Source organism: Bombyx mandarina, chromosome 04 (genome assembly GCF_030267445.1).
Source record: "Bombyx mandarina strain Sakado chromosome 04, ASM3026744v2".
NCBI classification, from domain to species: Eukaryota; Metazoa; Arthropoda; class Insecta; order Lepidoptera; family Bombycidae; genus Bombyx; species Bombyx mandarina.
Window position 1 is genome coordinate 11,576,298 of NC_143211.1, and position 15,311 is coordinate 11,591,608.

At 34.8% G+C, this 15,311-nt stretch overlaps 1 protein-coding gene and 1 long non-coding RNA gene across 4 annotated transcripts in view; one reads left to right on the forward strand and one right to left on the reverse strand.

The window, feature by feature from the left end:
• LOC114248347 (uncharacterized) overlaps nt 1–15,311 on the reverse strand; it is a 138,833-nt gene that overhangs the window by 17,183 nt on the left and 106,339 nt on the right. For all 3 annotated transcript variants that reach the window (XM_028181558.2, XM_089740334.1, XM_089740335.1), the window contains one exon: nt 14,266–14,450. In XM_028181558.2, coding sequence (XP_028037359.2) covers nt 14,266–14,450 — 185 coding nt within the window. The remainder of the gene's footprint in view (nt 1–14,265; nt 14,451–15,311) is intronic.
• Nucleotides 9,248–12,611, forward strand: LOC149503144 (uncharacterized). Its single transcript, XR_016325801.1, has 2 exons — nt 9,248–9,460; nt 9,917–12,611. It is a non-coding gene; the product is annotated as an uncharacterized LOC149503144 (long non-coding RNA).

A 15,311-nucleotide genomic window follows, 5' to 3' on the forward strand; every position in this document is an offset into this window, starting at 1 on the left:
TAAATTACTCATTGATTGCATGAGGTATAATATAGATATTCTTAACTATTAACATTCTGCTTTTACAAGAGCGCAGTGTAGCGTGGCGCCAACCCATATAGGATTACTACGAGGTCGTCACAGGCGGTTTGAAACTAAAGGATTTACTGAGCAAAGATTAAACACGGTAAGGTTGAATTCAACGCTTATTTAAATCAATGTTCCGATTGATTACCCATTATCGAAGAAAGTGTAAATTCTCAGTAAAGTGTGCAATTAAAAAAAACGATCTTAAAAGATTTTACGTGATTGATTGAGAAACTATAAAAATATATATAATATATATTTGAACAAGACCTATTTTAGACCCAATGGTATTGTTATGATTTAATTTTACGTTAAAGTTACGACCATCTACAACAAGTGGTCTATAGTTCAATAATTATGTTCATACATAAAATGTGTTGACAAACGTTATACAACCTTTTTGTCCCAAAAACTAAGATGGCGATTGTTATTATATAATATGGATTACGTACAATATTTATCGCGCCTCGATAACATGATGATACTGATTACAATAGCCTGTTAAGTGACAAAATTTTCGTTTAGAACAAAATTGATAGTTACCATGACACATATGTGTTTGTGCAACATATAAACTCCTCCAATGACGAACGTACAACGGAGAGCGTTATTAAAAAGAAAATTTGGAACGTCTCCTCGGTACCAACGTTCGTATGTTATAAATATCCCATGTGTCCTCAGATCCCTCTGTCTGCACTGAGTAAATAAACTCGAGCGCGACTTGACGTTATTTATTAGTGTTTTAATAACAACACATTCGCTAACCGGTAGACATTCGTTTAAAATCAACGAACTTCGAAATTGATGTCGTCATGAACTTATTAAGATGAAGCTATTTATTTGTTAAGGAAATTTATTAATATATTCCTTTTAATACTGTATAAACTATTATAATATGTATGTGTGTGTGTATATATGTATGTATGTATGTATGTATATGTATATGTGACTGTGTATATATGGATATATATAAATACTTTTTTGTGTATGTATTCGTAACTTAATATAAATTTCATTGCACCACTATTTACTCTGCACTACCTTTGGTTGACTGGTAGAGAATGCTTTAGGCATTAAGTCCGCCAGTGTACATTTTACATGAAGTGTAATAAATAAATAAATAAATAAAAAATGTCGACTGCCATCGAAATGGATCTATGAAATTAAATTAAGAATTATACTGCGTTTAGTTGAGGGAATTTATATAGCGGTTTATATTAGCTATAGAATACAGATGTGGGTTATTTAACACTAATGAACACGTGGGTTTTCAGGGCTAAGGCCAGACAAAGTGAAGGCATCAATAATGATTCAACAGATTATTCTTTGATAATTAATTAGTACATATACTACCTACATATTTGCAATCACATATTTAAAATACAAATAAATTGTTACCTGCAATATTCCTGTTCATTACAATATTTAAATCCATCGACAGGAAAATTTAAATATTTTTAATTAACCGCTTACTTACCTAACCTAAATCATTTTATATTAGTGCATATTTTTCCTTATATTGCTGTGCCTAAATAGTTGATGATGCTAAATGTAAAAGATACGACATAAAACCAATTTAAAATAATAATATAGTACTATATATATAGAGATATACATACATATATGGAGAGAGTACTTAATGTTGAGTTTTGAATTGCCCTATCATGCTGATTCGTAAATTTGTGTTTAAGTAATTAGCGTTCACATTTTGAGGTTGACTCATCGAATTAGACGTAAAATGTTTTAAATGATTTCTGATAAATTTATAAAGTCCGTTGGAAGGGTGACGTGTAACAGCGGATGTGAGTATCAGTATTGTTCGACGAAGGCGGATATAATGTCATTTACATGCGAGTCGCGGATTGTCGTACTAGTAGTAGACTTGAAACTTTTATTATACGACCGGCGACAATGTAAGGTGCAATATGACCAAGATTTTTAAAGTATTCTATGGAGTTCCAAGTTTTATTATAATGATATCATTAAAAGCTACGACTATTTTATAGGTAACTAGCTGACCCGGCAAACGTTGTTTTGCTATAAGATTTCTAGGGAATTTCTAGTGTAGAAAAAAAAGTAACTTATTGTGTGTAAGGATGTGGTAAATGAGTGAAAGAGGCATGTAGCGCTGTGAACGATTAGGAAGCATAAAAATAACAAAACCTCATTTAACCACATACCTAGGTAATGCCTCATTATAACAAAAAAAAATGTCCAAAAATAAAAATAAATGTTAGGGGTGGACAACCCTTATTATTTAGGGGTATGAAAAATAGATAATAGCCGATTCTCAGACCTACTGAAAATGCATATAAAATTTCATAAAAATCGGTCAATCCGTTTCAGAGGAGTATGGTAACTAACATTGTGACATGAGAATTTTATATATAAGATAACGGAATTCTTAAGCGTTTTTGTGGGAAACCTCGACGAAACTGGTAAACGTTAGAACAGATTGTTTATTGATCAATTTACATAAATAAAATCCGAGATAAACTGCATTTAAGAGGAGCGATGACAAAGAATCACCTATTATTGGTAACGTGTATTCTTGAAATGCTACGTCTCCGTAAAGTAGGACGCATTATAATATCGGTTACCACAGAATGTGGTTTGGCCGTCAAAGATCAAACTGATTAAGATGTGCAGCGTGTTGATTAATACTTCTTATCACGACGATACAGCGCCGGTATCAGATTACGTTATCAATATTCGATATTACCGATACTAAAGCGTGCGTCCTGAAACAACTGCTCAATAAAACAATAAGTTTTTTTTTCCAAAAAATTACTTCATGTATTATGTGTTTGAAAATTTGTATTGACTACGACCGCACTGCCCATGAAGTTGATTAGAATGTTGAAGAATTTTTGGAATGAATGAAACTAGATTGGCCCGCTGCCCAACTATTTCGAACCGTGTGCTTAGTGCGAGTTTTGTAACGTTCTCACTAGCGAGCCAGTTTGGTCAAATTTGTATGCAATTGGAACAGCGCCCCTAGCGGCAAACGTACTCGGTGTTATTTTGTGAGTGCGAGTTCATATTAACGTTGTGATCTCGTAACCGAGTAATTTTACCGAAATGAGTACTACGAATGACATTTGTGCGAGTGCGTGTTACAAATTAGTGGATTTTAACGTTTCGATCGAGTATTTCTTTAGTAGTTTTATTTTTCCAAATAGAGAGGCAAAAATATCATGCCATAGAGCCTAATCTTTTTTTATGAAAAATGATAATATGGAGTGAAATGGATTTGATTAATTTAAAGCATTAATCAATTGGCATGGAATGAAATGAAATGAGATCAGATAATATGGGATAAAATATAATCTCTGCAAAATGCTGATTATATACTGAGATTTTTTTCAGTGGACCTTTTCGAAGACTTCGAGAAGCTACGTCCAGCGGTTTTGTTTAATTTTTTTAAATTTTCGCACTTTCACAGATACTAAACAGTTAATAAACCCACGCTACTTTGTTATTGCACAGATGGGTGGACGAGCTCCCGGCCCACCTAATCTTAAGTGGTTACCGGAGCCCATAGACATCTACAACGCAAATGCCGCCTCCCACCTTGAGATATTATTTCTAAGGTCTCAGTATAGTTACAACGGTTGTCCCGCCCTTCAAACCGAAACGCATTACTGCTTCACGGCAAAAATAGGCAGGGTGGTGGTACCCACCCGTGCGGACTCACAAGACGTCCTACCACCAGTAATTACAAAAATTTATTTTGCGGGTTCGATTTTTATTACATGATGCTATTCCTTTACAGCGAAAGTCAATCGTAAACATTTGATAAGTACGTATTTCATTAGAAAAATTGATACCCGCCGGCGGGATTAGAACACCGGTGCATTGCAAGATACGAATACACCGGACGCCTTAACCTTTAGGCCAGGACGGTCTCAAAATTACACTTATACACGAAGAAATATTAAATACGCATTAACTAAGAAACATTAAATAGACAAAATAAAACAATTCACACAATTTAGCTCCTCGCGGTCCCTCCAAAATGTCTTTTCATCTTTTTTTCCTAGTTGTTCAATTGTAAATGAATAAATCAAAATCAAATCGAGTTTACGTTCTATACGGTGAAAAATGAAGAATTGTGAGTGTGAGTTGAGATATGCTACTCGCTTCGCAGGGCGTTTATTCACCGAGAGCAGCAATAATATTATTTCTCGTATATTGGTAGCACGTGATGTTTTGGCATTAGACCGTCTAAATGAAATACAACGCATTTTAACAGCATTTTAATGGGAACCAACTACTTTCAAAATTATTCGGGTAATGTCACGTGTTCAATACTATTTTGTACCTTTAGAATCAAAGTGGCTCAACCCAAAATTCTTAGTTTCTGGTAAACTTCAATATTGTAATACAATAATTGTATTTTTTTAGTTTTTCGGTTTAAACACTTTAAGGCATGCCATTTTATTTGAAAAAGACAGAAAGAGTACTTAGTCCTTTTCTAGACTAAAAGAGACTGTTTAATTTTATAAGCTGATAGAATAATATAGAAAAGAATAATAGGATACCCTCTAATCGTCACATTGGAAAAAGGTATGGCTTTATCATTTTATCATTTAAATTATTTTTTATTGCACTTATAAAACTAATTTAATTTACAATATGTAACTACATATATCTATAACTAATCCGTACTTGTCAAATTCCTCATAAATTTTCAATATTCTTAATAAAATTCCTATCAATAATATACAAGTGCAAATGTTGAGCTGCTTGCCAGAAATGATATAATAGTGCTTTGTTTTTTTGTTGTTTCCTTGTAGGCTGCCTGTAATAATCTAAATCTGTGTGAAAGGTAATAAATGATTTTATTATTATCTACTAACGGTAGTCCAGTGGTCGAAATTTGACCATAATTTATTTAAATTTTAAGTTTGAACATTATTATAGTTCTATTGTCACCTTTCTATTATCATCATTTCTATAATAATCATTGCTCTATGTCGCCAAGGCTACATTATAGAAAAATAATATTAAAGACAAAAAATATTAATCTATTCTCAATTTGACCACAGATTGATAAATCAATAAACAAAAAAAAGTATAAATGCATGTGTGTGTGTGTGTGTCAAATACATGGTAATGTGTGTAAGGTTTTTTTATTCATTTAGTTTATTTTTTTATTGTTTATGCACAATTAAAAAAAAAAAATTAGCAATCTGCACTACTTCTCTATATTCTCTATAAGTGTGGGAAATTTCATACTTCTCCGTCCGCGCAATTTTCGTAAAAAGGAGTCCAACATTTTTGCTGCACGTATTACCTACTTAAAATGTAGGTTCTTAATAATAATACATAAGTGTTTTGAAATATAAAACTAATCTTAAATTTTTTAGTTATACCACTTCCATTCTAAAGGTGCAATTTCGTAAACAAACTTTGCCGTAATGGCGTAACCTTTAAAATACATGAAAACTGCCCAGCATAAACATATTTTTTTAGTAACTTTAATAGAAGTATTAGAATTAGAAGTTTATTATAGAATTTATTTAATTGTAATTACATATTTAGACATACTTAACATAATTAATCTTGGAATAGGTAATTATTTCAGCTTTTTTTAATTAAAGAAATTATGTTTTACATAGGTTTAATGTTTTACCCGTTGAACGTTTATAAAATGATTGTATTTACGGTAATAGTGTTGATGATCTTCATTAGGTGGCCCAAATATACTAAAATTATTACGAGCATCCATCCTTATTTATAAATGTGTAAAGAAGCAAAATTATTATTACATTGTTCAAATTTCTATATAATTTATAAATATAAATCTGTACGTATGTACCTGTAAATATGTATATTGCGCGCGTGTGTGTGTGTGTGTGTGTGTGCGCGTGTGTATGTGCGTGTGTGTATATATTTCTATAATAGATAGATACACAGTGTGCAATTCATTTCGAAATTATTCTTGCCCATCTAATGGTTGTCTGGAAGAGATCACTCTTAGCGATAAGACCAAGAAAAAATGTTTCACAATATTTATTCATTTTGTGTACAATAAAGAATACTCTTTCACTGGTGGTAGGAACTCTTGGGAGTCCACACGGGTAGGTACCACCACCCCGCCTATTTCCGCCGTGAAGCAATAATGCGTTTCGGTTCGAAGGGTGGGGTAGCCGTTGTAACTATACTGAGACCTTAGAACTTATATCTCGAGGTGGGTGGCGCATTTACGTTGTAGATGTCTATGGGCTCCAGTAACCACTTAACATCAGGTGGGCTGTGAGCTCGTCCATCCATCTAAGCAATAAAAAAAAAAGCAACTCTATCTCGCTCTCTCTCTCTCATCAAACAACTCTTTAAAAAAAAAGCAATGATTTAATAAGAATTAAATGAAAAAGCAAAGAATTAATATGTATTTACAACTAGCTAGACGTCTATAAAATTTTCTAACCGAAAAAATATATGTGTATAAACCATTAGAATAGATAAAACCTTAAAAAACAACATTATTATTAAAAACGAAAGAAAAAATCTTGATATTGTATTGGTTTCACGGCAAAATTTTTAGTGACTACTTAACTTGCTTGAAAGTGAAGAAATACTCTCAAAATCCATTAATTTGCAACTCGCACTCGCACATACAATAATCGAGAGCCTCACTTCGGTAAAGCTATTCGATACATGAGACAGCAACATAAACAAACCTTCTCTCTCCCACAAAATGAGATTCATAAGCTTACCACTAGGTGGCACTGATACAAACTCACACAAAATAAACATAAAATTAACATCGACTGAGTAATTAAAAAAAACTCGCACTAAGCACAGGTACATTACCCATTACCCGACTAATTATAACTATCGTTAGAAAGCTTGGCATTTCAATTAAACGCCTTAAAAAAAACCTTGCGTGCTACCAATATAAAAGAAAAAATTATTGCTTCTCAAGATGAATAAACGTCCTGCAAATCGAGTAACTCGCACTCAGAGCTCCGCACGTTTCACCGTGAAGAGCGTCCACTCGATGCGAGTCATTCGATTCGATTTTTGAAACTCGCACTAAGCCTACCGAAGTAAACACGAATCCAATAATATTAATTCTCGTACACACACAAATTACTTAGGAGCTTAAAATAAACTTCGTTTAGACATATAATGTAACGTAACGTTTATTATAAAGCGAATATAAGCAATACATATCGTTCATGTGTTAACCTAACACACCTATCTGTTATTGCTATAACTGAATTTAACGCTCACTGGCGTCGCCGTCTCTGAAAATAACGGTTGACATCAAATCTATATTTAGACGTCACCATGACTTACGAAGTTGTAGGATTTTACAGTCGTTAATTCGTAAGTTTGATTTGGTTGCGATTTTCAACTTATTTTTTTAGTTTATATACTATTATTGTCTATAGTATACAGGTACATAAATACGTCTAGAATATGTAAGGGTTATATGTGGGGCAGCGCGTGACGATAGTCCGGCGGCGTGATGACGGTGCGTCTCGTTGTGGCTGCGATCTTGGCCTCAAAGCCGTTCGCCTTCTTTGGAAGCGACCGGTTTTGCCAGATCATGTTCTCGGTAACTAACAGTTTTCACTGTGCCACCATTATCACTATAATGTACGTTGCAGTCTGGTTCAATGCGACATAATCGCAGACGCACAAATCATTCTGATTTGATTTCTTAGTATTGGTCGTGTAGATTTATTAATAGCCCGTTCCTTTATCAACTTTCTTGCACTCGTTAATCATAGGGCATGAGTGTATTGGCATCGGTCGGGATCGTCAGTTCACGGTACCGAGTACACGATGTGACTCATGTCGGGTTGACAGCGACAGTCAGGAGGGGTGAACGTGCGATGTCTGAATCACAGCTCGGGACCGCGCCGTACCCTGCCTTACTATTATGCACATACTGATGGCCCAGGTAACCAGAATCGCCATTGTATGCTATTCACTATTGTGCAGCCCAACTTTTTAGGTATCCGTATTCGATTGTTATCGCTTTATTGTTGCGAGTATCGAACGAGTTGGTTTATTTAGATTGGAATAAAAAGGTGTGGGTAGAAAAAATTAAAACATGCAAATATTTGAATAGGTTCTACGTAAGAAATTTATCGTTTATTGCTTATCTGTGGTAAGGCTTACTGCGACCCCACACTGATGGGTGTCACCATGCGGCGAAGGGTGGGATAGCTATTGTAGAACGCGATTTAGAGCTCGAGCTCAAGTCTCTGGATGGCAGAATTCACTTTCTGATCTTTAAGGACTCCGGTGACCACTTACAACTGTCGTTCACCCATTTATTCTATATAAATCGTGCCACAAAGAGTGCAGTTCTAGATACTTTTTAAGAATCCAGAAAAATCTGGTGATTGATGCCTATGGACCCATGTAACCGGACATGTCAAGAAGTACGGACATACCACCAAGACAAAATTAAATGGGTTCTGTTATTTTACAAAATTTTACAACAATATGTACATTAGTTAAAAACGTAATAAGTTTTTTTTAAAGATACTTTTTGTAGCCCGTTTGCATATTATAGAAAGTAGAGAATAAAGAAAGCTTCAGATGGCACATAAAATAATATTTTTAAGAGCTTACTGTTAATTCTTTCCTAGTAGCGCCATCTAGTTACTTTTGTTGTAAATGGAACAGCGCGGAATCACTATCTATGTATAATTTTAGATTTACACTTCAACAAATCTTTTGCATTTATACGTTTAATCTAGCTCAGTAAAAAATATCCATTCTAAGAAATTCGCTATAAGTCTCAATGAGACCTTAAATTGCGGTTAAATTCGTCTTAGTTTCATCGGAATTTTACAAATAAGTGTAGCGTGGCAGCGGCACCTTTATATTTGTAACTATTTTTTCTGTGGATTAACACATTGTTGACATAAGTGTATAGCAATTTACCTAAATTATTTTTGAAAATCTCTATTAATCTGACTGGATTAAGCGATACTGATTCCACGTAATACTGTTTACCTTGAATCGATTGTGTATTGCCAATTTTCGTACATACACAACCAAATTTATATTTTGTGTTCCAACAATATTATTATATTGTTTTTCGGGGTGTGGGACCGATTGGCGTCAAGGGACGAGTACGTCTGTCCCAAGCACGCCAATAAAAATTTACACATAACCACTCTAACCATATGGTACGACATAAACATGACACGATATATTTGCGCTGGTTATCTCAAAAGTATTTAAAGCAAGTCCTTTGAATCAAAACAAATTTGTTATTAAATTCGTAATATATTTAATGTTAGCCGGTGATGTTTCAATTGTTTTTCAACGTATTTAACGATAAAATCCGTCAGTTATCATCCTTGTTATGATGTCACCGTATTTTTTATTTGAGTAGCTACCGCAATCAACAACAATATGGGTGTGGTCATTATTTGATGTTATTTTAATAGATAAATATGTTATTTTTGTTCTTAGTGGATTGAAAGCCAACGGAATAGCGATTTTAATTATATATCGGATGCACTTATTCAAAGTTTGTTATTAGCGGTTGAGTTCTCGAACGATTTCGACTATGAATAAATTAGAAAATGGGGAGTGATAAAATGAAACCAGTAGATAGACTGGTTCTGGTTCTGCTGATTTCTTCTTTCGTTGGACGGTATTTTAATTATAATTTTATGTTATGTACTTCGACAGTTCGTGGAACAAAGTAAAAAAAAAACACCAATTTGCATACCTACAAGATTACATACGTATTACATACACGTTTGTTCAAAGTAAGGAAAACAACGACCTTAAGTGTGTTTAAAATTAATAGTCTCAATTCATTAGTGTGATGGTTTTATTAACATTTTTTTATCCTTAATGTTTGTAGGGTTCCACAGCGTCGGCTGGAGAATAAAATTTCCGGTGTCGAACCACGAAACACATGTCGAACTACGCGGAAATGGCGGGGTTCAAATCCCGCAGACAGTTACCAAATTTTTATAAGAACATCTGGTCTGATCGACTTTCAAGGTGAAGAATAAAAAAAAAAGTTCAATAAATCAAAATCTGCGTTATTATTGGGCGTACTACGAGTCTCTAACGGTATTATGCTGTCTGCCGCGAAGGAGTCACACGTTTGGACAATCTGAGTAACATTTCGATCTCATATTCCAAGCAAGAAGAATTCACCCGACCTAAAATAGGAGATCAAACTCTTCGTACTATTGAATAATCGACTGTCCCACCGGAACGCGTTCCTGCTTTATGACATAACAGTGGTACCTACAAATGCGGGCTTCCAAAATGCTCAACCATCACAAAATAACGGTTGGGGTTCGCAGTACGCTGCTATCCATTCTTTGATCTTTGATTTATCTATCTATCTATTTGAACACTACACAGTCAAAATAACTTCATAATAACCGTGGACCCTAAGCTCGTCCAATTATGTAGAGCATCCAAATACATAAAAAGACTATTGTTGACAAAAACCTGAATTGCGATGATGACATTTCCAAGTTAAGTAAGCATATAGAAATTTCGACACTATTATGGTATGCAGGGGAAATAAAAAAAAAAGGTGACTTTTAAATCGGTATGCAAAGTTCTGTGGAATTTCGGTGGCGGTTAGTGCCTACTGAGAAGATTCGCTGGTCTGATGAGCCCAGCTTTTTAAGAAGATGAAGACTTTGTGTTGCTAAGGGAAGCAGTTTGAACATTTATTGTAATGCAATAAATCTTCAATTAGAGTTCAATAATTGGCGTTAAATTTAAAGTAACAATTAGGAACAGTCCTAATTTAAGCGTATATCAATGAGTCGTCAATGGAATCAAAGGTGCCCGTGAACTAAATAGATATGGAATTTCTATTTCGCTGACACTTATGTGGCACAATAAGATAGTTTGAAGCATTTATGATTGAAAAAAATTAAACAATACCCTTGCAATTTAGGCAATTTAGATAAATCGAGTGGACACAAGTACATGGATTGTCATCAGATAATACAAATAAGGTTTTTCGATTAGTTTTTGTCCATGTCAAGCTTAGAAATGTACACACTACGTGTTACTAAATTTCTGAATAAAGTAAGAAACAAAATTTAAAGGCAATTTTCTGAAAAGAAATTTTTGTATTTTTTTTTACTATGGTTTATAATTTATCTCACTACAGAACCCTTTACTAAACGTTATCCGATACGCACACACGCGTTTTTGTATTACGATTTGTCATTTTAAGTTTACTGTTTCACAATGATTTTCACAAGTAATAATTAATTAACAAATTTTCATGATTAACAATGATCCTTGGATTGATGGCCTTTAATCTTGAACCTAATCTTGATGAATCCATTGAAGAATATTTTTAAAATCAACATCGCCCTTTTTATCGCCACGTATAGGCAGAAGAGTTCACAACCCATAATGTCTTAAATTAATGGAGTACCTACATTTAAAATAATAATAATAATTGTAGTAAAAAACGTAGTAAAAAAACTGTAGAAATTGATCTCTATAAAATAAACATATAAAATAAATAGTAAAAAAGGACTGTTTTCTAACTAAGTACTCATTACTTAATTTATTGATACGACTAACTAGTAATAGTAGTAGCTTAAAAGTTGAGAAGACTTAGAAGGAATAAGGTGTAACGAAGACAAACAGAACGTTTTGCTCAATGCTGCATAGAAGAGAGTGTTGCTTTTGGTGGTGGGTCATGGACAGTCTGAGGAGGAATTGCGGCAAATGCGAAAACCGAACTTGAGGTCGTTAGTGGACCATGTAATGCCATTCGTTGTATGTGTCGGCCCAAATTTTACTTTGATGCACGATAATGCGAGACCGCATACTGCTGGAATCGTCCAGGAATTTCTTCGAGACGTGGATATTGCAGTAATGGACTGGCTAGCAAGAAGCCCAGACATGTACCCCCATCGTACACCTATGGGACGAGTTAAAGAGGCGTATTCGGGCTCGCCAGCCAGTTCCACCAGCTGAAAACTGCCATAGAAGAGGAATGGGAGATGATACCTCAGAATTTCATAGTTCATAGACTGATTAATTCTATGCCTAATCGCATGAGGTCTGTCGTAGGTGCCTTTGGAAGCAATACTTCTTATTAATTAAACATCTCATTGTGAGAAATTGATTTCTTTAAAAATCCAGACTACTACTCTTGTCCTTCACCAAGGCGCCTACTTGACTTATACCATCTTATACGCTATCACGTTTTTTTTCTTTCATAATTTTGAATCCAAAATTTAAAAAAACCATACCAAAGAGTTGACCAATAAATCAGCTTCAAAACTGCATAAAAACTTATTGCTCCACCTAACATTTATTTTTAGCTAAGGACCGTCAAAACTTAAAACACTAGGTGGGCCGATAGATATGTCCGGAAGTGTATATTAAAGTATTCACAACCGTACTATGTGTAAATATTGTATAGGAATTCTTTAAGCCTTATGGACAATTATTGAGTGGAACGCGCTTTCTCAATGGAAAAAATCGTTACTGCCAATTTTGTGTAACTCTAAATTATTCTCGCGAATATCTTTAGATCAGAATAAAACAGAATCACTTTTTTTTTTTTTTTTTCCTTCCTAAGCTGATAGCCTTGAGAGGCTATGTCAGCGTAACCCTAACTTTAGTAGGTGAGCTCACGGGGCTCAACCTGACGATGTTGCAAACACGAACCCTAGCAAGAGCCGTGCTTCGCAGAATCTACCACCGGATCGGAAACGCGACCCACTGAGAAGATCCGGCGAGAAACTCAGTGGGCTGTGTCTGAGAGTTAATTTACTCGTCGAGCCCTTCGTCGCAAGCGACGGGTTCGACGAGAACGGTGACCGGTGAGAATCACGCGGAGTAAGCACGGGATTCGACGACGGTCAGTCTTTAGTAAGACTCGGTTTCAAAAAATCAGAAAGCGATGGCTTGTCTTGGTGGTGTGAACACTAACATACGGGTCACTGTTTTTTTATTGCCTAGATGTGTGGACTAGCTCACAGCCCACCTGGTGTGAAGTGATTACCGGAGCCTATAGACATCTATACCGTAAATCCCGCCACCCACCTTGAGATATGAGTTCTAAGGTCTCAGTATAGTTACAACTGCTGCCCCACCCTTCAAACAGGAACGCATTACTGCTTCACGGCAGAAATAGGCAGTGCGGACCAATAAGAGGTCTTACCACCAGTGATTACGCAAATTACAATTGTGCGGGTTTGATTTTTATTACACGATGTTATTATTCCTTCACCGTGGAAGTCAATCATGAACCTTTGTTAAATACGTATTTCATTAGAAAAATTGGTACCAGCCTGGGATTCGAACACCGGTGCATCGCTCAACTCGAATGCACCGGACGTCTTATCCTTTAGGCCACGACGACTTAAACCGGTTTACACCAGAAACGTTAATATCCAGTCATGCTTGTATGGATCCCGTTTTATACCAGTGCTGAGTCTTGCTGAATTCGATCTCGGTTATGGAACGTGATGTTAAGAGGTTAAACCATTTTCTCAAGAATCGTTTACACGTGTAGGCACAATAATATGGCTACAACTGCTGCAATAATAAATAAATAAAATAGCTGACGGTATGATACTCCACAAAAACCGTCGCTGAAGCTAGAAAATGCCTATATTATATCCCACTTACTAATTCAGAAGTTTCATTAGAGTTTTGACCATAAACTTGATCATTCTGTTAATGAATAATTTGTTCAGTAGTAAAAAAAACTTATTGCCGTATGTTTTTCTAATCTTCCCTTTCAACCTAGAATGTTGTGTTGATTCTACCACTCAATTCATTATTAATTACAAAATGATTATAAACCTTTTGCCTTAGCATTTCTTCGGATTCTTTCCTTCACTACAAATGATGCATGGATCAGAGCTATTCTGGTCACAAACATAGTACGATTCAAGCCATCAATAGCGTGATACACATTCGATGAATACCAAGCGAATCTAGAGTTTCGAAATTATATTTGTCTTCATATTTACTCTCTTTTAATTTATTATATAATAGAAATTTTGTTTTCTTTTTCTTTTTATTCTATTCTAATATCACAAAACCTATTTAACAAAGAATGGCTTAAAAACGAGAAAACACAATGTATATTCCAATTAGAATGACAGATTCGAAATTCAATTGTAATATTGTTTTTTTATTTTATTGTAACGTTAATTATAGCCAGACGTTTTATTAAAGTTATCTGTTTTGAGTACTCACCTTTCCGTATTAGTAAGCTCGTTACCCTGCGAAGAGCCTCTCTAGGTGATTTTTGGAAGAATTTCGGCGTAAGATTGGGAGGAAGTGTGAGAGGTTTGCGGGCGCTTGTATTCTCCCAGGCCGCGGGTGGCTCGGCCGCAGTCTTAGACGCAGTTAGTCGGTCCAGATGCTCCGTAGAAGCAGGCCTGCCATAACGCAGACATAAGTTAGTTACATTTGGGTCACACACGTGTTAATAATACTGTTACTAAATGATTTCTTGTCTATATCCTCGTTTTGGACATCCTAATAAACCGACCAAAGATTACGAATGAACAAACGGAATGAACAATACAGAAATAAATAGCAGTTAATGTTTTGTACATATGTTTGACCCAAGAGGTTAATAGGTTGTAGATATTATTTTTTAAGGTTTAGGCGTTTATACAAAGTTTATTGACACCATTAGATATTATTGGAACCTTTTAATTGACCTTGCGTTAATGTTTAATTGGACGTGATTAATCATAGTTATTGGTTTTCCCAAATTAATACTTTACGATAAGTTGATGGATGATAGATACGTTTTGTTAGAATATTCATTATGATCGATCATCGCCCAATGATCGACATTCGACCATAATTACTGACACCTCAAGATTTAGTTACTTTTATTTTAAATAGCTGACCCGGCAGACTTCGTATTGCCTCAATCGATACATAAAAGACCTAAACTTTTGTATAAAAAAAACTTAAAACAAACAAAAGGAATCCGTCCGACGGGGGACACAAATCAAAGGGAAAACAAAATTGTTATTTTTATTTCATTCCGAGCATATTCATATTTATCTACCTTTTAAACCTTCTCTGGACTTCCACAAATAATTCAAGAGCAAAATTAGCCAAATCGGTCCAGCCGTTCTCGAGTTTTAGCGAGACTAACGAACAGCAATTCATTTTTATATATTATTATATAGATTTTCTCCTATCTCGTCTGACATTATTGACCTTAAAAAATAAACATGATTTCCTAAAACGATTACTGATAGATCTAAAATTCCTCAATA